The sequence below is a fragment of the Aspergillus neoniger genome (assembly GCF_003184625.1).
Source record: "Aspergillus neoniger CBS 115656 unplaced genomic scaffold BO87scaffold_7, whole genome shotgun sequence".
Taxonomy (NCBI): domain Eukaryota; kingdom Fungi; phylum Ascomycota; class Eurotiomycetes; order Eurotiales; family Aspergillaceae; genus Aspergillus; species Aspergillus neoniger.
Genome location: NW_020291135.1, coordinates 511,809 through 533,885, shown reverse-complemented (window position 1 = coordinate 533,885; position 22,077 = coordinate 511,809). Strand labels below are relative to the sequence as shown.

Sequence of the window (22,077 nt, the reverse complement as noted above, 5' to 3'; positions counted from 1 at the left end):
CCTGCGATAGAGCTTAGATGAGAAAGATGATTTTTTGGGACGGCCCTCGCATATCCAATGTGTATGTCGTTGTTGCAGTATGGTGATCAGGAAACAAAATTTGGAATTTTTATGATTCTCACGTCCAACCATTTTGTTAGAGGGCGACAAGGCTCCAGCTGTGACTATTACGGCTGATACTTGAGTGGTCGAATAACATGTCGTGGTGGACCAGCGCTGGCTGCACTCATGATAAATCGAGGAAACGGACGGAATAGACAGATCATCTGCCTATCTATTCTCCCCTATTGAAAACTCTGCCTGTTAATTCATCGATTTTGCAATTATGGCCTCATCCCTAGTGTGTTGTGTCGACTCTCGTTGAGAACAATATTTACGACCGGATGCTTTCCAGAAATGCTGCAGAATACCGCAAGTCTCAGAATCGCCAGAAGGAAACTTTGCTGCGAGTAAAAGTTTTCTTAGCGGCATCTTTGGCTTGATCATCACTGCTAGAAAATTTTCTAGTCGTCTCACCATTGCTGTTTCACCAAACCAACAACCTAAGCCTTCCAAATATGGGCATTTCCCCTTTATAACATCAATCACCTCATGCACGTCCATCAATCCCATCAAAGATAAGACTAAAACAGATCCAAAATAGTCCAGTCTCACCAGAGCGATCACCCTGAAACTGCACATCGCGTTCATCTTCCAGAACCGTCGTTGCTAAGTATAGCAAGAGCCGCCCGAACCCAATAATGAGAACCCACCAGGAGGCCCATAAAGGAGCTTTCACTCAACCCAGGTACTTAAAACATCCTTATTCCAACAACAATCTAGCTCCAAACATAGCTAATTTCCCATTGACAATCACCATCGAACTGGACGAGCCAAAATTGGTTAAAGGGAAAGAAACATGGCACTTTGCGCACAAGCCAAGAACGGCCAGAACCGCAACCACACCAACGACAAGCTAGCTACCACCAAAGAACTGGGTGAATGAACATGAGATTAGATCTTTCCAAATACAATCGCTGAGCATCCCAGACTAGATCTCACACTATCCCAATCCAGACATATCTCCGAGCACGACACGAGACGAGAAGAGGTGCATGCATGCATCTAGACGCACGGTACCCAACCCAACACTCAGGATCAAAGTATCTCATCCCCCTCCTCATCCTGCAAGATAGATACCACACATCCATCGTGCGTTCACTAAAATGGAACAAGCAAAATCACATGTGCCGTTCGGTCCGAGGAACAACCTCATGTTCCTGTTTCCCCTCTCCCGCTTTCCTCCGCCACAGTATAATAGATTAACTGGTTCCTGCTCCTGCGGGAGGCACCACGCCGCTATTGGGCCACGCCGGGGGTGATCGACAGTTTAGTGAGCCCTAAGATGCGGGGTGTTGAATGTTGATATTAAACGGTGGCGTAGCGTAGCATACACTAGTTACTAGACATCAGAGCGCTAGAGCTTATCCTTTCCTTGCTCGGTTCACATGTAGGTCAGATTCTCCCTAACTAGGAACACAATTATCCTCGGAGGTAGCATTTGGCATGGTGGCCAACAAGCCCGCCTCCCTCCCTCTTCCAAGGCAAGGGATCTCGAACATCTTCGAACTACTAGTATTAGATAGTACTAGTCAGTCTCACTCAATTCTAGGCCCCGATAAGCAAGCCCAGAAATACTACTAATAACCCCCCTATAATAGTATAAAGCGACAGTCCATATACTTAAACACACAACAGTAATTATCTTGAACCCCATACCAATTCATAATCCATCCAACCTCAATTCTAACCCATCAAATCCGAAACCAAACACCAAAAATCAAAATGAATCTCAAACACCTCCTTCTCTTCAGCACCACCCTCGGCCCAATCTCCCTAACCCTCGCCAATCCCAACCCCAACCCGGTCGGCCCCCGAAGCCCCCAATCCACAGGCCTACTATCCGACCTCCCATCCCTCATCGACAACCTGAAGGAACTCCTCAGCCAAGACACAGTCGACAACCTGGAAACGATCGTCAAGGGGGCAGCTGTGCTACTGGGCGGTGATACGCCTCAGAATCTGCAAAAGTTGTTGTCGAGTAGCAATATCGACAAGTTGCAGAATATCATCGATAATGCAGATTTGCTGTTAACTACATCATTTGTTAATGAGACGAGTGAGTTGATTGGGGATGCGTTACCGGTAAGCTTCTATTCTTTCTTCAGAGTATACTCCGTGTAATGCTAATGGATGGGGTATAGTTGGTAACTGATGTATCGGCGTTATTGACTGCTATTATGAAGACTACGTGATGTGCAAGTAGTAATATATAGGATATAGTAAACTGAATGAGAATGATGATAACGATATTATTGCTTTAATTGCTCCTATTACTCCAAATCACTCGACCAAACCATAGCAAAAACCTATTTATCCTCGATAACTAAATAAAACAAAGAAAAAGGAAAGCAAGCCTAAGCATTCAACTTCGCCTTCAACTCCCCCAAATAATACCTTAACGGATACCCTCTCATCGACGCAGGCAACGCCGGATACACCGCGACCGAGAACCCCATTGTCCCGCGATACAAACCCCTCGTCTTAGCTGACGACTTGAGCCCGTACGCCTCGCGAATCCGAGGCGGGAGCATCTCAATCGTAATGACCCTCAGCAGAGGCTTCACGGTCGAAACCCAGCGAGGGAACTCCGTCCGATCCAAGAGATCCTTCGCGAAGAGATGCGCATCCGCACTGACATTCAACCGCTCGATCTGGTCATCCCAGTACGTCCAGAACGCCTGACGAGTGGGCGGCCAGACGTCCTTGGCGATGTTGAGACAGGACAAAATTGTAGTAAATTCAATGTAGGCTTTCTCGGCGGTGCGGTAATCAACACGGCCGTAGATGCGCTGGTAGAAGTCGGTAGCGGTTGCGTAGAGGGTGGCTGTGAGCCAGAGCTGGATGTAGGGATCGCAGGGGAGTTTGGTAGGGAGAGGGGCGTTGTCTTTTTGGAGGAGGTCGAGGAGGAGTTTCTTCTCCTCTTTGGTGCCGAAGACAAGGCAGGCGATGTAGCTGAGGGCAGTTTGAAGGGTGTTGCTGAGGTCGTTGGCGAGGTTGCTGTCGGTGCTGGTGTTGGCTGGGGTGATAGTTTCGGTCTTGGTTTTGTTGGCTTCCTCAAAGGCAGATTTGATGTTGGGGTAGGCCGCTTGGAGGAGGAGAGCGGCGCCGGAGCCGGCAAAGAGAATGCCTTCTTGGAGGATTTGAGGGAGGATTTCGAGCTTATCGAGGGCTTCGAGATGGTTGGTGGTCACGGTGGTGGTTTGGGAGGAGACCGGGGAGATGCGGTCTGATGCTGCGGCGGCGGCTTTTTCGTCCATTTTGCGTGAGTTGGTTGTTTGATTAGGGGGATGGGTGGTAGTCAGTAGCTGCGTGGTTTACTACTTTGGTATGACAGGTGCGATTAAATCAAATTGGTGGTTAATGGCCTCCGATGATAAAAGCAGCTCGATGCACATGCCGGTGCAGCAGCATTGCAGGGGGGAACGAGAATATACGGGCACAGGCACATCCGCGGCCTGCAAGCGAGAAAGCATATCAATCATCGATCCTGCGAATTGATAGACCAACAAACCTCTCACAGCAGGGTATCAGTTGACCAAGGATTTACTTTGCAAAGGACTGCGGATAAGCATCCCCGCATCCCCATCGGGCAAAGAGTCCGACGTCCCCAGAAGGCAGTGGATCATTCCCCCGTTTCAACCCAAATTCGAGCGATGCCCTAAAAGCGGCCTCCAAAACCGGGCTCCAAAACCAACGTTCAACCGCGGTTCTCAATAGTCGGGCGGATCGTCGCCCTGACCAGGCCGCATGTGAACCCAATCCATGGGTCATCATTGGGCCTGCAATTTCCCACTTACACTGATCGACGGGTTCCGGGACGATCCTTGCGGAGAGAGATGGCAGGGGCTTGAGGGTTGCATTCCGAGGGCGGCAGGTGTATACGAGAATCACGACGATAGCGAAGTTTTTTAACTAGTCGGTGGATTTGCCAATGACTCCCTATCAGCCGTTAGTATATCAGATCAAGCACCCCGGTTCCCGCCCCTCTTCGCCGGCGACCGTCCCAGCAGCAAGGGCCACATCACCATGGACGAGAAGAAAACCTATCTCACCTCCAAGGAGGCCAAATACGCCCTGGGTATCCATCGTGGTCCTCTGCCCACTGAAGGCCTGGAAATTGAACATGTAGAGACGGCCCATTCCATCTCCTTGGAGCCAGTGAAGCGTACGCGATCGCAGACCCTGCGTCGCCATTGGGCTCGGTTCTGGTGCTGCTATGCATTTTGGGGCATTATTTTCTTGGCGATTTTTCTGCCCATTTTGTATGCTTCCCTCCTTTCTAATTCGTCTTCATCCTGTTTTGGGCGACAACTGACGATTTCTCAGCTTTTGCTTGATTATTCCCGCCATTGCCCAGCGAGTCCTGGACAATGGTACTCTCATCCTCGTTCACGCCGACGTACTCCAACCACGTCCCAATTCCATCCAGCTCAGCATCAATTCTGCCCTGGACTTGCCTATTAGCTTCCCTGTGCGCATGAACAACATAACGCTCTCACTTTTCAATCGCTTTCTCCCGGAGAACAACACCTGGGCAAAGCTGTACATGGACGGCGCTACAATCAATGGGAACACAACCCTCACCGTGGATAACCAATTTACTCCCTTGGATGTCTACCAATGGACGCAATATGTTCGCAGTGTGGTCTTCGAGCCTCATGCTCCATTGTCCGTCAAGGCTCCCGTCACTGCTTACATCGGGAAGCTGAAGTCCAAGATCACATTGAATAAGGACATTAAGCAAAACAGTGCGCCTCCTACTCCTCCAATATACTTATCAACTGCTAATTCCATATTTCAACATGACAGCCATGAACTCCTTTGCTGGCTTTTCCATCTCCGATCCAAAACTTCTTCTCCCTGCTGAATCCGACGGTACCAACCTGATCGCCAACGCCACTCTCCCCAACCCGTCCGTGATGACTCTTGAAATCGTGAGTTTTCCTATAGGTTTATGCACTGCAGCCAACTCTAACCGAAGTCAGGGCAACACCACCATGAATCTCCTCAGCGGCAACCTCACGCTCGGAAATTGCACTCTCAACAACCTCGTGCTTAGACCAGGCAACCACTCCTCACCCGTGCGAGGGATTTTGGATCTCGGCAAACTCATCGAGAACATTGGCCCTATACTAAGTGAACAAAGCGACTCCATAAAAGAAGGCTACTTGAGTCTGACGACCGTCGGTGCGAACGTCGAGTACGAGGGCGTTCAGGTCCCGTACTACACGGAGGTCATGAAGAATCTGACCATGACGGCGAAAGTGCCGCTAGGGTCGCTGATCAGCAACACCCTAAGCGGCATCTTGCATCCCAATGGGACCAATGTCTTCGCGGGGCTAAACATGACTACTGATAGTGGGGAGACGTTTACTGTTGGTGAGGACAAGGCGGATAGTGATGGGGCATCGTTGGGGCGAAGGGCATTGGAGATGTTGGGGCAAAAGGAGAAGAGGAATGAAGTGGTCGATGTCTTGAAGGCTTTGATGAAGAGGGGAGCTTACGAGATATGATACTGGATTTCAGTGTTTGATTTGGGCGATGGCGCTGGCGTTATCTATAGTATATCCTGTTGGTACTCTTACTGTTAATGTATACCTGAGCTGGATTTGGAGTTATGAGGGTGGGATTTTTACCAATTAGCAGACTTACTCATTGAAGTATACCCAAAGTATTACTTGCATCCAACGAATCAGTCTACATTATCTAACAGAGTTCGTCACAGACCCTTGCATCTTTCCCCTACCCCCCTGATCATTCAGATGCAAGACACACCCGCAAGGGCATGCATCACCAACCGAACCGTCCCATGACCTCACCCTCCATCCTTGTCTTCAACTATCCCCTCCTCCCTCCCTTCCAAACCATCCCTCACTCCAACAACCCACCCAATAATGACACCACACAGCCTGAATGTCGCCATAATCGGCAGCGGCCTCGCCGGCTGTCTCGCCGCCCGCATCCTCCGCGAGCAACATACCGTGACCATCTACGAGCGCGAAGCCGCCAAAGCCGAGGCCGGGGCCGCCATCAACCTCGGTCCCAATGCCGTGCACATCCTCAACAGTGTAGACTTTGATCGTCGCCGCGCGTGCTCCATCCCAGTAACTCGGGTTCTGTCGTACAACAAGCAAGGCGAGCTCACGCGGGAATCCATCCACGATTACGTCCAGGAGTTCGGGACAGACTGGTTATTTCATCATCGGGTGGATCTGCGAGATGAGCTTTTGCGGTTAGCTACGGCGCCGTCGGAAGAGTTGGGGTTGAGTGGTGAACCGGCGACAGTGCGTTTTGGGGCGAGGGTTGTAGATGGGGATGTTGATGAGGGGAGATTGATATTGGAGGGTGGGGAGGTGGTGGAGGCGGATCTTGTTGTTGGTTCGTTCTATGCTTCCCTCCCTGGTCTACTTGGTCTTGGATAAGATCTATGATGCAATACTAACAATGAACAGCCGCGGACGGCATCCGATCCATCATGCGCAGCCCCGTCGTCAACGACGACGCATACATCACCGCTCAGCCATCGGGCTCTTCTGCATTTCGGTTCACCATGTCCCGGGAGAAGGTCATCGAGCTGCACAATGGAGAAGTACCTGAGATAATGGACTCAAGCAAGCCAGGCACTTTGTTGGGTGTATACGCCCTCGACCCTACGGAGCGACGAGTGATCATGTACCCGTGTCGGAACTACGAGATCCTCAACTTCGCTGTGCTCGCACCAGACAATATGCTCAAGACCCCAGCGTCATCCGACTCGTGGTCTGCGCCAGGTGACAAAGACGAGATGATCTCGTTATATACGGACTTTCCGGACTGGGTACTTAAGTATTTCGGGTATTGCCCTCTTTTCCCCTTGATACGCTATATGTTGTGCGCTAACATGTAGGTAATGGCTACAGCGCAGCAGAAAATATTAAGCTCTGGCAACTCCGCATGCAAGACCCCTTACCCACGTATATCCGAGGAAGAACGGTCCTGATCGGCGATGCTGCGCACGCCATGACGCCTCATCAGGGACAGGGAGGATGCCAGGCCATTGAAGATGCAGAGGGATTTCGGCTCTTTATTGGAGACCATGTCACAAGGGAGAATGTTCCTACTATCCTGGAGGACTTTGATCGTGTGCGCAGGCCGCGGGCGTCGCAGATCCAGTTGAATACTTCGCAAGCTACGGCGAGGCACTCGGCGAAGGAGATTTATCGGTTCCGAAAGTTCAATTTCACCTACCATGGAATTTTTGAGGAGATGAGGAGGATCAAGAAGAGCGACAAGGTGGATCAATTGGATCATGGTGGGGGAGAGGATTCCAAGAGAGAGTCTGACCTGCATTCTGCTGTTGGATCATGTCGCTGTAGACAATGCCAAACAGACAGCTAGTTTAGCATTACACATGAATATAGTAACTAAAGTAGATGCCCAGACATCAACTTCGGTTGTGTAGTGTAATGGTTATCACTCTGGATTCTGATTCCAGCAATCCCGGTTCGATCCCGGGCACGACCTTTCCTTTTTCTTTTTTGTCCTTCCATATATATATCACTTTCTGATGATAATCGAAAATGCGATCAGCGTAAATGCCTATTTCCTGGCAATGTGGTTGCATTTTTGCTTGACTACATCCGGTTTGGCTTTTTATTAACGATTTGAACGCCTGGAGGACGCTTTCGATGTGAATGCTACAACTCTTCGCTGGCAATGCAAGTAATGTATTTTTTCACAACAAATTGCAAGAATTACATATATTATCATTAGAATATTGCAGTGCGTTAGGGTTTGTATAGCTTCGCTTGTCATTGCTTCCTGAATTCACGCGAATCACGTCATCCTGGAGATGCGTGAATCCGGCAATATAGCAGCAACCAAATTCACGGGTGCATCTGGAATATTGCACAGTAAACCCGTCACATCCCTTAGGAGATTGAATATTGTATATCACTCTCCTCAAATTACTGCTTGTGCACTTCGCTTAAGGTAGGGTATCAACATGATGCTATATGCACGAAGAAGCATTGAATGACGGCTCACGTGAGAAGCAATATTTAAACCTGGTGTCAACCCTCTTCTCCCCTTCTCATCTTCCTATCTCCAAGCAGCTACTATCAGTAGTAGTAGAACTACTATCATTACTAAGTTATATTATACCATCAACTATGATATAGCTTCATGCTTGATCATTATATATCCTCTGATAACTTTTGTTGAAACATTCGAGTCAGCCCATCTGCTGAATGGCCATCGATATATCGTTTTGATCTACTTAGCAACACGTTCAAAATATGATTGAGCTGTACTACGGACCCTTGTCGGTTGTAGGCAATAGCATATCCTGCTTCATACTAGGTATATAGGCTCAAAAGAAGGCCTGCAAACCCGGCAGCGAGGAAGCTAAACAGCTGGGCTGGATCGTTTATGGTATGTCCATATTCCTTCTTCTACTTCTTCATACTTTATGCCATCATAACAGCTTATGAGATAGCATCAAAACCTAACACTATCTAGATTCCACAGCACGAAAGAACTCTCAACGAAGGGACCACGATACTTTCGGGATAGCCAGATTCATCGTTGTATCATCATAGAATGATGCAGATGGCAAAGGGTGCCATCTAGGGCAGCCGATTGTAGTCGGCCGGTCTGTCGGATTTAGCTCGCTGCTTCTGACACCTGTTAATTTTATATAGCCTATCTCTGGCTTCACAACAGAGCTCATAACGAAAGAGGTGCTGCACTCTCCAGAAGACTGGAACAACGCTATACCATCATAAAATATACAGATGAAAGGAGGATGGCATCTGGAACAGCCGATCGGGACTGCTTGACCCAAGCCGCTAGTGCACCTGAGAGGCTCCGTCAAATTTATACAGATGCCCAGCTTCGGCCTAAGGGAACGCAGGTGTTGAGAAAGCACAAGGAAGTTCTCAACAAAGAGATGCAGCACTGATAGATCCAGACCTGAGATATAAGTCTGTATCATTTATTAAAGACACGGAAGAAAAGAGAGGTGCCATCTGCGGCAGCCGATTGCAGTTTCAATCTTTGGCTCAGCCTGCGAGAACATCAAACACCGTCGTCAAATATATATACGTCTCTGGCTTTAGCCTAGAGAGACACGGTGATGTTGAGAGACCTTAAAAGACTTCTCAACAGAAAGAGATACAGCACTCCTAATCGATCCAGACCTGCCACCGTCTGTACCACCATATAAAGATACAAGCAGAAGGGTACCATCTACGGCAGGCGATCGTGGTCCTTTGGGGTCTGGCTCCGCCCGCTGCATATGGCACCAGTCGGAACTAGCACGTTTCCTGAAGTAGCCTAGAGGGACACTGATGTTGACAAAGAACAAAAGAGCACCAAAAGAAGACATGCAATATCCTTAACAAACCAGGTTCTATAATTGCATCGTCAACACAAGAACTTTACCAAAGATGGGTGCCAACTAGGGCAGCCGATCGGGGTTTGCTTGACCAGGCCGCTAGTGCCTCTGACAACCGTCGGTTCTATATGCCATCCGGCTTCAGCCCAAAGAGACAAGAACATCGCGAAAACCTATATAATGGTGGAAAAGTTACATCCACTGTAAACGCTGTCTGGATTACTCTTCTCCAGCAGCAATGATGGGTGCGGCCTCGCCTTCTTTAGACGAAGACACCGTCATCTTCATACCGAACAACTACCTATTTCGTAGGTCTGTTATGAATGTCAAAATACTGGCATCGCAAGACTATAATGGAATTCACAAGCCCGCCATCTGACATGGCTCTCGACACTTTGCCCTGTCGTCCCCGGACACAAGGAAGACAAAAGCCCAGTCTCCAGAACAACTGAGATATGATACCCTTCTTGTGTGACAGTGGGATGAAGATGACGGATCAAGGCTTCTGCCTTTATGAGAACTCGGGCCCTGAAAACTGCGAAAGCGCCGAAGAAGAGAAGAAGAAGAAGGAATTATCCTTGCGAAATTCTTCCCACTGTGGCGCGTACTTACCAAGGCAAATATCCCTAGTCCGGCACATTGGCGACAAAAACGGCTGGCACAGGGTGGTATGTACAATTCAAGAAGAAGTGGCATGGGTTGTCCATATCAAGAAGAAGTAATCGCACTTCACTGGGCCAAACCTGCCTTGGCCGGATAAACCTGGAAGAGCGCTGAGAAGGTCTTCGAGGGACAGCAATCTGGAATCAAGCGCTGCCTATATACATCCTAGAAGATCTGCTCTGTACACTTCACAAAACATGGACACTATGTCATATATACTATACAATGGGTATCTGTCCACGTGGAAACTTTCGGTTTCGGTTTCCCCAGTCTAGAAGAGGCTCCTTTGGCTCCCACCATTCTGGAGAAGGTTAGTAGTATTCCTGCCTGTTTACGGTGTCCTTGCAACTGAACTAACGCATTTTAATAATTTTAGGCAATATGAATCCGATACTAACGCCCTTCTCATCTCCAATCGCAGTGTGACGGTCCCTAGGGGGTCAAGCTTATAAGGGATGCGCACCTGAGCCTGATGGCTCAGAATTCTAGTCTAGATGCGCCAAATGAGACATATTTGACCGGCTCTCACATCGCAGAGCCATGTTCCCCAAAAGCCAATGATCATGCCACACACCATATTATCAATGATAGTACAATACCTGTTTCTGGCTCCCGGGACGGGCGCCACCCTCACCGGAAGCGGAAAGACAATACGAAGCAGCATATAGTTCCTCGATTGATCTCTGCATTTCCTCCATTAAGACGGAAAACAGATGATTTAACGAAGAAGGAGAGAAGCGAAGACACTGTGGCGGCCTGCTCCCAAAAAGTGACCAGCTACTTATACAACATCTCACAGCCTGGGACGAACCTACCTTCACAAGCGCCCAAGTTAGCTAAGACAAAACACGCAACAAACTTACTGGTTAGACCACGAACCTCCTAGCATAGTCAGGAGTCAGAGAGCAGATGGAATTCCAAGCTAACTGTTCCACTTGGAAATAATCTCAAGTTGACCAAGACCTTCGAAGACTTTACCACGGCAGGGTTGGACGGTGATCTTAGCTTAACAATTGGGAGCATCTAACAAGGAAATGGTATATATCTGAGCTGCAGCAGGTTTAACCAAAGCTGACGGTGCAGCTCCTCACTCCCTTCTTGAAAATATCTCTCTTTTACATGCCATTTCCTTAGCTAAGAAGCATTGACTTCCTGTCAAGGCTCTTGATACGCCAACGACACGGCGAATGAAACCGACTATGCGAACGACACCACTAACGAGACCGACAACACGAATGTCGCTCCACTTTCTCGCACCGACACTGCTAACAAAAGCGATGCAGATGACACCGCTAGCGAGTCCGACGATGCAAATGTCACTCCACCTCGTCGCCCTACCACACCGTGCCGCGTCGACGATGACGACACCGAACTCGACGAGGATCAACCTGGCGGATCGCAACACCGGTGGCGGCCACAGAACGATAACCTTCTTCTTCTCCGGTGCCGGGTCGCCCTTCTCTCTACCAGAGAGAGCTGGCCGTCCCCTCTTTGCTGAACGTCGAGATTTCACGGCAATCAACGACCTCGACCCTAACGTGCACGACTTCGCCAATGCGTCTAAAACCTTATACTATGATGGAATCTATCATCCTTATCTATCTTTCTAGGACAATTTCTTGGGTGATTGCAGGGTATGGAACCCTGCAATAGAGAGGGGGTTCTCTGTGTGTGTTGGGGGGGGGGGGGTGGGAATGGAAACCCATGGTGCATTGTGCATGGTGTACTGGAAAAAAGAGACTTGGTTTTTATTGTGTTCTGGGCTTCTTTTATTTTAAAGATCACACACATTTTTATTTACTTCTATCGACAGGATGTCGTGCTGTGGTTTGTTTTTCCTCTGGGAAGGTCTGTCTACTAGGTTGATACGGCGATGTATCTTGAATAAATGGAGAAGGTGATATATTCTCGTTATGTTTTAAGCAAGCTTTAGTTGGAGGCTGGTGTATCAAGACGGTGATCAATTCCCAATGGGGTGTTGATAAGAAGGTTGATAATGATTGATATCGACTCTGTCTGGTCTATCTAATCATAACATATTTGCTTCTTTAGCAGTATATTTCATGGCCATCTACTACTGTCCACTTTACCCTAGCACTTTACCCTAGCTGCAATAAGTTTAGAATAGGCTGCATAGATGTCATGGTGAGAAGAGTAATTTTTTTTCCCTTCCTCATCTCTTACCTTTTTCAATCATCCATTCGATTATCGAAGAAGATGAAAGAGCTGACTGAGTCAGAGCGCCTGAGCCATCGCGTTTGAGTGAAAGATAATATTGTTAAGAAAGGAAGAAAAATTTAATAATAGAAAATGAAAAATAAATAAAATAAGAGAGAGAGAGAGAAAACAAAAGAGAGAAATATAATGAGTGTCTGTGTGGATAGCAAGGATTCGTTTTCTCCAGTCTAAGAAGAAAGCAGCCAGTCATTGACTCACGGAAATAGCTTTTGAAATGAATTTAACCAAGAAAGGTAGAAAGGAGACAGAACCTAAGAACTAATGGATGATGAACCAAAAAAATAAATTAGAAAAAGTTTAAATACATACAATAATATAAACCAACTTGCCTATTTCGGCTAGCCGTAGCTGTGTATGTTGCGTTTTATGCTCAATGTCGAGATAGTCGGAAGAAAATCCCAAGTCCCGATGTAATCATTACTGTATCCAGTATCAGATAATTAGTGCAATCCGGTACGAAAGTCTTTTTTGTGTAATTAATCCAAACAATAACTTTGGTTGTCGTACGGAGACCCCTGTGCTAACGTATTGTTTCCATGTTTTGCGGGTGGCAGGAGTTAGTATACAACCAGCTGATAATCGGCAACACGGCACCAGAGGTATTGAATCAATACGGCTCAATAACAAATGAGGCACATCAGAAGACCAAGAATACATTTGTAAGTATGGAAGGTTGCCGGAAAACAGACATCGGCGTATTTGAGGCCCGGTTGAGCGACGACTATCAACAACCGACCAAGCAATCGATCAATCGAACCAACTGGATCATCTTGACAGAGTTTTTATCGGTATGCAGAGACACAATTCAACGGGGCTTTTATGGCCAATGAAACTAGTCTGCTACATCTCGGATTGATTGGATAGGATGCGTCGCTGGGTAAACGCTCGTAGGCGCTGAGCCCCAGGGCTCAATGACCAACAATACTTAGTATCTTATGATGCGACATAACCTCGAATTAATACCCCCGACCGGATATCGGAGTTAGGGCAAAACCGAGAAAAGAACCGATGGTGGCGAAGGCTTGACTCTCAAAGGAAAGCGATGAGGCTCTGGGTGGTCGAGCTACGCCAATTGAACAAGGCCAATCAGTTAGGTCACTGTAGTGAGCATCTGAATATAGCCCGCTCATGCCGCAGGCGCTCTGTTATCCTTCTCCTTATTTCCCATCTCACGCTTGATCTTTCTCGGACAGTTGCACCCGATATCCCTGCTGGCTAAACCTGTCGTTGTTCAACCCAGAAAGTGAGAATGAGCAGGATATACACACGCCCTGAAATTCTCCTTCTGATCTTCTTGGCAGGCGCAGTGAAGCTTGACGGAGTCAAGGTCATCCTCAATTTCTTGTCTACTGTTGTATTATCCATAATCGTTGGGCTGATATAAATCAGAAACGTTCCGGTACAGACATTTCGATGGCTGAAAGAGAAGGCTTGTGCCTTGTTCTGGCAGTTTGTCTCTCAGCGCTCAGACGCTTGGAGACATCTTCTAACGCTTCTCAGGGCCAAATGGGAAGCTATAAGAGCACAGACGGTTGAAATTTCTGCAAAAGTCTGTCCAGTGGTGGTGGCTGTCATGAAAGAGGTCCAGGAAGCCACCTTGGAACTCTTTGGCTTTGTGATGGCTGCATTCAAAGCTATCAAGCAATGGTTTACCTGCGAGCAACAGACCAGCCACGCTCATTATGGACAGGCGCGAAGTATGTTCCTCCCTCTAACTTCAGTTTGATGATATGGTTCTCATTCTCACAGATGCTTGGTGCAAACGTGTCGTCCTCGTTGTGACAGTAAAGTCGGGCAGATCCTACAAGGCAATCAAGGATGCCATAGGGATTGAAGGCGACTTTCCCAGGAATTACCGGAACAGAAACCAGACTGAGTCACTTCCAGAACCACCCGGATTCATGCGTCATTTTGCCGTTTAATTGGTGCCAGAGGCGGTTTGAATGGATGGAACAACGAACCTCCTGCAGAAAGTCCAACATGGATCATTTTTCGAGCTCGTCGGTCCCAACATAACTGACGAGAAAGGAGGTGGCGTCTGCTGGGGAGAGGAGAAGATTCGGAGCATAGATGGGATCGTTGAGATCGGGTTGGTCACTTACGACAACGAAGCAATAATGGAGTCGTGTAAGTCAACACCCCGCCCCTCTGACCTTCATGCCACCTACCAGAGCTAATCAAAGCGGGTCGATTAGTCTATAAACCCCTGCGAACAGCATGGGGATGTTATGACCCGATCTGGTGGAACTGTTCCGACTTCACCATCCGACTTGCATGTATGATCCTGCCAGACCCTGATGAAAAAGACATCCTGCGACGACTGCTGCTTTTCGTGTGCGCGTCTCGCCTACAGACCCTCGAGTTTGCCATTGACGAATTGCACACGAGAATATTCCTGTCAAGCTGGACTGCTGCCGCGGCATCATGGGTTGGCGGTGCTGGATCTGCTCTCTTGACGGGAGCGTTCCCTGCCGTGTTCCCAATTGCGTTCTTGGGGTCCTGTGCTTTTTTTGTGGGATCTGGAATTGCGTCCATTTGGCGCGTTAGTCGCGTTGGTACCAAAGAATACCCTAAATGGAAAGCACGGTCAAATGAGTTGGAGCAGCGGGTTCCCCAGCTTCGGGGGTTGGTTGGGGAGTGCTTGACTTACAGTCTTCCCTAATGATAGTCGCGAGGAAATAGGAGGTATGGCGTTCAAAGGGAGTTTAGGAAGAAAGAAAAAGGTATAGAATGTTAGCAGACTGCAACAAGACACATCCTCGTTAGTACTCTTTCAAGCAATGGAGACATCACTCAAGTGTATCAGCGAGCCAGTTCCCAAGACCAAAATTAGGAGAAGTCGCTCTAAGAACGATAGAAATCACAACGGGCCTGTGTCCCCAATGGCCAAGAAGGAAGAAAGTCAGAACCCCCAGCAGAAAGTAGAAACGAGCCCCAATCACCTGACGCATACGAGTCAGTCAGACATACGAGTAAACATGCCAAAAACTCCATTAATTAACAAATATGCAACGGACAGAATTCCGCAGGAAAGTAAGCTACCTGACAAATCCACAAGTCTGAACACCCATCTAGCTAATACTATATCTGTAACAAGATCTTTACCGTCGGTAAATGACGAACTACTATAGTACTACGTAGTAGAGGTGCACTAGGATCGAATAGATATTGGATCCATCCACACCATTTGACCCCATAAGAATCCTGAGACAAGCCGTTTAATATCCACTCCCCACCGGTACTTAATACCTTATCCCCATTCGTTCAACGTACAGCTTACCTGAAGTGGTATGGATAAGTGCTTACTTTACTCTAAATGGTATGGATAACGGTCCCTCATAAGTAACCGGTGCGAGGTGTAAAAAGTAGGGCCTTGAATCCTTTCGGTTGTGTTGTCTGTCTGTTCGAACTCGGATCCTTCCTGCAGGTATCTTTGTCAGGACCTTCTTTTTTTTTTTTTTTCTTTTTTTTCCCTTCTAGCCAAGGGATTGAACGAAGGTACGAATTGAATTCATTGCATGCCACGACTCTACTAGTTCCAGCCAAGTGGTCAGGATAAGACCAGTCAAGTAAGAAGATAGTAAGCTGACAGCTGACGATCCGATCCGATCAGCTCACCCGGTACAGACGGCCCCAACCACCCTACAATGGGGGAGAAGAATAAGAATAATCATGACATACGCGCACGCACACACACTAGTGAGTTTATAGTAATTTTTTCATTCATTATCATTTAGATCATCTATTCTAGGATATTATGGTTATGTTTGGTGCTGGTGGTGGTGCGTGTGTGTTTCCACCCTTGTCTCAGATAAGAGGTAAAACGCGCTTGCTAGCTAACTAGGCACGTACCGGTAATAAAAATAAACCCCTTGCACAGCCTCGTCCGGTGCCAGGGCAGTGCAACTCAACTCAAACTCATCACACCCTTACCGAAGCCAATACCCCCGTCGAATAGAAAGATACAGGGCCTGTTCCTCACGGACAGATGGCACCGGCTGGTTCGCCTTTCGACTGCCGATACATGTGTGCACGCCCACTCGTTCGCGTCCGATATCTCCGATGGCCGGTCGCTCCATGGCCACTGGGGCATCGCGCTCGTCCGCTGGTAGGGCACCTGCTCCACCACGGGTGAGATTCATGCTCTGTAAGCCGGGCAGGCGTAGCGACGGGTCGAAATTGATCAGCACGATCGCCTGATGTCCGGTCCCTTCCAGGCCATCCTGATCGACCGAGTACACGAGGGACCGTTCGTCGGCGGCTGCCTGAACGGGGCCACAGCGCTTCGATGGGCAGAGCAGCTGAGTTAATTCCCGCGGGGCGTTGTCGGGAGGCCACAGACGGACCCCGCGTGAGGCGTAGCGTTCTTCGCTGTGCTCAATCGGCTGGCCATCTGCATCGCTGAGTTCGGGACGGAAGAGCAGGCCGGGTTCGCCTTCGTCCCCGTTCTCGTCAATGGGACATTTGCGTTTGCGTGATACCGCGCGCACACGGAGTCGGTCATGCGGGATGAAGCTGCCGGGCGTGTCCGGGGAGGGGTCATTGACCAGATCGACAAATGTCGAAGCGGAGAGGTTGTAGCTGCGGAACTTGGTTTTGGCAAGAATGTAGTCATGTCGTTGGGCCGGTTCCGCACCGTGTGCGTATTCCTGGTGGAAATGTCGGCGTAGACGCTTACGCGGGGGTTCGTAATTGGGTTTGCTGGTGGAGTCGAGGGTTCTGGTGAGAGGTTCGTCAGGGAGGGTGACGGGCGTTGCGTTGGGTGTGGAATCCAAGCCTTGCTGTTTATTCTGAGTGGCTTCGGCTGGGGACGGCAAAGGCTGCATGTAATATGTGCGTGCATTTTCACTCCGACCATCGCGCCATTCCCGGCGGCATTCGAGAATCATCAGTCGCTTGGTTGCCTCATCCTGACGCAGCGTGAGATCTGACCAGGTGTCATTGATCGGGCCTTCACGATGCTGACGACGCCAAGTACGGTTGGGCGTGATGAATCGTTTGGCAGCGTTAGATTTGGGGGGAATGCAAAGCCACACGTAGTACGAAGTCCAATCGACTTCCTCCGCTTCAAAGTCCACGAGTGTAGACACTGCGTAGAGATGGTCCTGATGAACTTCAAAGCATACGGTCTGACCAATCTCGCTGCCGGCGAAGTTTTCCAGCACGGTTGGCTTTTCCGTCAGGTGCTGGCTTATCTTGAGATCCGCACAATGAATCGCCCATTGTGAATAGCCACGATCACCCACTGCGGTGTGCGTCCCATAGTATAGATAGGAGCCATTGTGTCGAACGAATAATCGTCGTGTGTGTTGGAGCCTTGTCAGGAGACGTAGCCGACCACATTTCTTGTTGTTCACTTTGCGGCGCATGTCCACTACCAGAAGCCAAGCTTCAGGCCTGTCTAGAAACTCCACTGTGAATGCCAGAACCCAGTTACTGTAGTACATGAGGCAGACCTGGAATGTATCTGTCTGTGGGTTGCACCCTTGGATGGCCCGGGATAGAACATTGTGGATGTTCAGCACCTGCTCAACTTGGCCGGCACCGTGCACATCTAGGACACGGATTTCATCGTTGAAGATGTAGCTGAGACAGCCTTCACTGTAGATGAAGGAGCTCGCATAAGCCAAAATGGAAGCAGAGTACGGCTGTGCCGTTGCGACTGATTCCTTGATGTCGAATAGGCGCCCGAGAGCTCTGCGATATCCAGTCTTGGCCTGGTCTGCCTCTTGTCCTTCCTTTGTGTGCAGTAAATCATTCTAGAACAGTCAGTACAAACCCCAATTCACAAACACTGCGGTGCCACTTACTTGAATCGTTTTACGCGCAATTGATTCATTTTGCACCAAATGATTTAATGCTCGGTTAACGCGGCTAAGATGAATGAGGTCGTGACAGTCGAGGGTAGAGGCCACTTGGTAGAATACATCATAAGGGATGCAGTCCAGATTTCTGACCATTCCAGATGTGACCATGGCGAATGGCAGAGCTGCGCACCATATATGGAGAGCGGAGAAGGAGGAGGAAGAGGGAAAGGATGCGCGCACTGCCACACCGCACTTATACCATCGACGAGACACCAATATGGGTGAGAATATGAGAATCGATAGGAATAATGGCGCAGATGAGCCCACGTATGGTTAAACACAACGTCAGTCGATCAGTGAGATGTTAGTGCCCGAACGTGAATATTGGTACTTGTATTCACTGTTGATCGGAGGCGGCCAGATAGTATACAGAGAGTGTTGGTAGGGAATACAGCGATCCACATTGAAAGAAAATAAGGTTTAGTGGGACAACACTTTAGACAACAAACAGCCATGCACTGGACACATGGACGCGACTGGATAGGGGAGCTGTTGAACAGCTGCCATGGTTTAACTAGTAGACTTCATGATGCGGCTCTGTTGTTCCAGGGTAAGCTTTACATGGGATACGCCGGAGGGGCGAAAGAATGGAAAGAAAAGTGGGATATTGGGTCCGAGAAGCAACATCATTGGTCCTCAGGGACGCGGGAAGCATACCATCTGGGAGGCAGGATGAGGAATGGATCATAAGCCTAGCTATTCCGTACTAGATAGTCCAAGCGGCACAGTGCGACAGTCCGCGAGACAGGCATCAGCAGCGACTCACATTCAGCTAGCTTGACGAGGAGAGGGGCGGTCAAGCGGTAAACCCAAAACGGGGAGTGATGAGACGATTAGTTTGAATTGGGAGAGGGAGAGCCTCAGTGTGGGAATGAAAGTTCTTTTTCGGCGCGTTAGACTACCAGGGGACAACCTGGGCAAGGCTGCATTCGAGTGAGCCGTGCGACTGACTGAACTTGACTGCCACTGTTTAGGCAGTGGCATTTGTTACTGCTACCACCACTACCACTTACTACTACTACCACTACCACTACTTCTACCAGCTGGTCCCACGCTAATTTTAGCAATGACCGACCGTAGAAACGGCACACCTCTTTTTGCCCCCTTCGGAGTTGGCAATCGGACCAGACTCTCAAGAGAGGCCAAGCCAGACAGGCAGTAACAAAAACAAAACAAAAAAAAAAAAACAAAAACAAAAACAAAAAATATTTGGAGGCTCAACTGCCCAGCCGGATGGAGACGCAGCCGGGGCCAAGGCGTAGTAATAATTAAAGGAGCCCTGATGTTTGAAGGGGATTGGAAGGCGAAGGAAGTTACGCAAGGGAGGCGGCGGGCTGGAAGTGACTGGGGACGACTGGGGGACTACGGAGTACTAGCTGTGTACTACTACTTACTAGACTAACTGGTTTTGGGTAAAATGCCATCATCCCGTCGGACCTGCGCGGCTGCCATCATTCGCAGCCTCAAAAGCCTCCATCTCAAGTCACCTGCGGAGCCGCGTGCCTCCCATCTCCCGATCGCCCAACCCGGTCACGGAATTCCCTTCTTCGGTGGGTTTGAATTCTCAACACGAAACCTTGAGCTAAATTAGTCTGCGAAGAGGAGGCTGAAATATGAAGGCTGAAATGAAACCTCTCCCCTCCCAAATCAAATGGCAAAGACCCAACGGTGGCGAGTCGCAACGCTTTGCGGCTGAATTGGTTTATTAACTGATGCCTCAGGCTGAATACCCCCGTGAGGCTGCGGTGATATCTAATCATTCTCTCAAACTAGTGCGGCCCCTTCCTTCCATTACCCCGTCGGCAACCACCGGTGGGTATATCGCGCATAGGGGCCATTGGTCATCTTGGTCGGGTGATAACCGTATTTCGGAGCTACGTCAGGGTCATCCTGCATTTCCGTACGAAGATCCTTCACTCATCAGCAAACTCCTGATCCTCCTCCCATCCCACTTTGCGATGATCAGAGTCAATTGTCTCTCCAATGGCCGTTGTCATACTGGGAGCAGGCTCCCGGTGCTATTCTGGTGATAAGGCCGGGGCATCCCGTGGCATGCATCAACCCCGCTTGCACTGCCTCGAATCTGCCTAACAGGCCCGGATAGCCTGAAACAGGTACCGAGCACCATCAAGGGAGAACGCACGGAGCCCTGAGCTGCACGTTTGGACCACATCAAACAAGCAGGGAATGATTGTGTTCTGGACCCTTGATGGGTAAGCACTTGTGGTCGAGATGATGCGGCAGCACTTGCTTGCTTGCTAACAGCCTTGCCGATTGCCCCAAACGTGCAACAACGCCTGGTCCGTGGCATGTTGTGCTGCCAATAGGATATATGCCGGTCGAGATAAGCACTTGCCATGTTTTTTTGTTTTCGCTGTGACTGCGGGGGTGATTGTGATCTATACATTGCTGCCGTCATCGTGGACGATCGCTGCGGCTTATTCCGCAAAGCACAATCTCACGATGCTCGCTGATCGCAAGACTTGACTTGGGGGGCCGAGGGTGCGCATATCGGCCGGCCAAGGGATGGCACAGTGCATGCGGACCTCATGCATCCTGGATCCATGGAAGTCCGGGCGAATGAGGTGAGCATTGCTGCTGCTTGCTCCGTTTGATGACTGTTGTTGTTGCTGTGAAGGGCGCACGCCATGCTGATTGTGGTCAAGCGCCAAGATGCGGTCACGAGAGGCAAGGCTAGCCGATGATCAAGATGCGGAGTCAAGGTCAGTTAGGCTGAGAGAGAGCAACAGTCAGCGTGTCGATGAGTTGTAGGCCGACCAGGTTATTTAAAGGCTCCGTAGGGGATAGTTTTCCTTGGTCCGGTAGAACTGACGTCGGGTCGAGACACCATTTGCCTTGGCGATAGAATTCACTTGGCGGGGCTCGACCTTATGTATTGCTGTTGGGTTTAAAAAACCTAGTGCCCCGTTGAATGCATGATGGTTGAATTGCTTCGACACAGCTAACCAAGCTCCTGGCTCACATTGCTGTGAAAGAGAGCATACCCCAAGAGACAAGCAGAAGAATAAAAGGGACGCATGTGAGCAGACAAAGGTACTCAAGGTTGTGCGGTGCCAAGCTGACTGTACTCTACCCGTGGTGAGGATTGCGTAAACTGGCGACACCAGGATGCCAGGGATATGCAGACTTGACGAGTGTCATGTCCGGATGACAGCATCCTCTGGCGTCAGGTGACACCGCCAGAGCATAACTGTGGTGCAGAGATGTATAAAACCATGCTTGTCCAACCACCACGACTCACCGATTAGGATGATCCTGCAGAACTAACTGAAAGACCGACCGAAAGAATCGGTAGTAGTGCAGCCAGAGCAGTTGATGATGATGCTGATGATGATGCAAAGAGACTTAATTACTGACTACTTAGTACTCTGCATATCTACTTCACACTAATGCCCCGCGCCACTCCAGTGCCCCAATTTTCTTTCTAATGGATTGGTCACGTTTGCCCAGGTGACCCCAGATCTTCAACGCCCGGCCAAGTTTGCACAGCACATTTATTGATCGCCCTACCCGCTTGCAAACACTACATAGCCTGGGGGGCAGTGCAGACCTATCAGCAGCGTATGTAGGGAGACACCGCCCAGCATGACTAGCATTGGCGGGCAAACTTGCTGGGCGACATTTCAAGGGGATTGGCTGGTGCCTAAAAGAGGGCTGCAGCGAACATTCCGGAAAGTTACCCCGAATGGACAAGCGGGGAGGACCTGGAGGCGGTGGTTCCATGGAAGACGATGAGTTGTGACCGCAGATTCGTCCTGGCGGGTTCCTTATCGGGCCCAGGGCAACGTAAGAGGGCCCATATGATTACTA

General features: G+C 49.3%; 7 protein-coding genes and 1 non-coding gene across 8 annotated transcripts; 6 read left to right on the top strand and 2 right to left on the bottom strand.

The window, feature by feature from the left end:
• Nucleotides 1-1,682: 1,682 nt before the first annotated feature.
• On the top strand, nucleotides 1,683-2,350 carry BO87DRAFT_374118 (uncharacterized protein). The gene is made up of 2 exons (XM_025622716.1): nucleotides 1,683-2,184; nucleotides 2,244-2,350. Exons 1-2 carry the CDS (start codon nucleotides 1,825-1,827, stop codon nucleotides 2,292-2,294), a joined length of 411 nt encoding a protein of 136 aa, XP_025482550.1. The 5' UTR covers nucleotides 1,683-1,824; the 3' UTR covers nucleotides 2,295-2,350.
• A 67-nt stretch (nucleotides 2,351-2,417) lies between these two features.
• Nucleotides 2,418-3,414, bottom strand: BO87DRAFT_374117 (oxygenase MpaB family protein). Its single transcript, XM_025622715.1, has one exon. The coding sequence runs from the start codon at nucleotides 3,357-3,359 to the stop codon at nucleotides 2,457-2,459; it is 903 nt and encodes a 300-aa protein (XP_025482549.1). The 5' UTR covers nucleotides 3,360-3,414; the 3' UTR covers nucleotides 2,418-2,456.
• A 408-nt stretch (nucleotides 3,415-3,822) lies between these two features.
• Nucleotides 3,823-5,745, top strand: BO87DRAFT_329080 (DUF3712 domain-containing protein). Its single transcript, XM_025620245.1, has 4 exons — nucleotides 3,823-4,364; nucleotides 4,429-4,850; nucleotides 4,912-5,036; nucleotides 5,088-5,745. The coding sequence occupies exons 1-4, from the start codon at nucleotides 4,129-4,131 to the stop codon at nucleotides 5,613-5,615; spliced, it is 1,311 nt and encodes a 436-aa protein (XP_025482548.1). The 5' UTR covers nucleotides 3,823-4,128; the 3' UTR covers nucleotides 5,616-5,745.
• Nucleotides 5,746-5,996: 251 nt separating this feature from the next.
• BO87DRAFT_451855 (FAD binding domain protein) lies at nucleotides 5,997-7,479 on the top strand (the record flags this gene model as incomplete). The annotated part of the gene is made up of 3 exons (XM_025628474.1): nucleotides 5,997-6,480; nucleotides 6,555-6,936; nucleotides 7,002-7,479. 3 exons carry the CDS (start codon nucleotides 5,997-5,999, stop codon nucleotides 7,477-7,479), a joined length of 1,344 nt encoding a protein of 447 aa, XP_025482547.1.
• Nucleotides 7,480-7,533: 54 nt separating this feature from the next.
• Nucleotides 7,534-7,605, top strand: BO87DRAFT_t105. Its single transcript has one exon. It is a non-coding gene; the product is annotated as a tRNA-Gln (tRNA).
• Nucleotides 7,606-9,716: 2,111 nt separating this feature from the next.
• On the top strand, nucleotides 9,717-11,774 carry BO87DRAFT_413801 (uncharacterized protein; the record flags this gene model as incomplete). Its single annotated transcript, XM_025626596.1, has 5 exons — nucleotides 9,717-9,790; nucleotides 9,957-10,146; nucleotides 10,311-10,451; nucleotides 10,941-11,006; nucleotides 11,302-11,774. The coding sequence occupies 5 exons, from the start codon at nucleotides 9,717-9,719 to the stop codon at nucleotides 11,749-11,751; spliced, it is 921 nt and encodes a 306-aa protein (XP_025482546.1). The 3' UTR covers nucleotides 11,752-11,774.
• Nucleotides 11,775-13,628: 1,854 nt separating this feature from the next.
• On the top strand, nucleotides 13,629-15,128 carry BO87DRAFT_404749 (uncharacterized protein; the record flags this gene model as incomplete). Its single annotated transcript, XM_025625884.1, has 5 exons — nucleotides 13,629-13,706; nucleotides 13,785-14,076; nucleotides 14,129-14,295; nucleotides 14,350-14,506; nucleotides 14,575-15,128. 5 exons carry the CDS (start codon nucleotides 13,629-13,631, stop codon nucleotides 15,039-15,041), a joined length of 1,161 nt encoding a protein of 386 aa, XP_025482545.1. The 3' UTR covers nucleotides 15,042-15,128.
• Nucleotides 15,129-16,308: 1,180 nt separating this feature from the next.
• Nucleotides 16,309-18,354, bottom strand: fbx15 (F-box domain protein; the record flags this gene model as incomplete). Its single annotated transcript, XM_025619206.1, has 2 exons — nucleotides 16,309-18,138; nucleotides 18,190-18,354. 2 exons carry the CDS (start codon nucleotides 18,352-18,354, stop codon nucleotides 16,309-16,311), a joined length of 1,995 nt encoding a protein of 664 aa, XP_025482544.1.
• Nucleotides 18,355-22,077: the final 3,723 nt, after the last annotated feature.

Bases quoted from the DNA above. Each gene is read 5' to 3' on its own strand.
- BO87DRAFT_374118 (XM_025622716.1), top strand. From the start codon at position 1,825: ATGAATCTCAAACACCTCCTTCTCTTCAGCACCACCCTCGGCCCAATC. The intron at 2,185-2,243 runs GTAAGCTTCTAT...GATGGGGTATAG, and splicing joins TGATTGGGGATGCGTTACCG to TTGGTAACTGATGTATCGGC.
- BO87DRAFT_374117 (XM_025622715.1), bottom strand. From the start codon at position 3,359: ATGGACGAAAAAGCCGCCGCCGCAGCATCAGACCGCATCTCCCCGGTC.
- BO87DRAFT_329080 (XM_025620245.1), top strand. From the start codon at position 4,129: ATGGACGAGAAGAAAACCTATCTCACCTCCAAGGAGGCCAAATACGCC. The intron at 4,365-4,428 runs GTATGCTTCCCT...ACGATTTCTCAG, and splicing joins GCGATTTTTCTGCCCATTTT to CTTTTGCTTGATTATTCCCG. The intron at 4,851-4,911 runs GTGCGCCTCCTA...TCAACATGACAG, and splicing joins TAAGGACATTAAGCAAAACA to CCATGAACTCCTTTGCTGGC.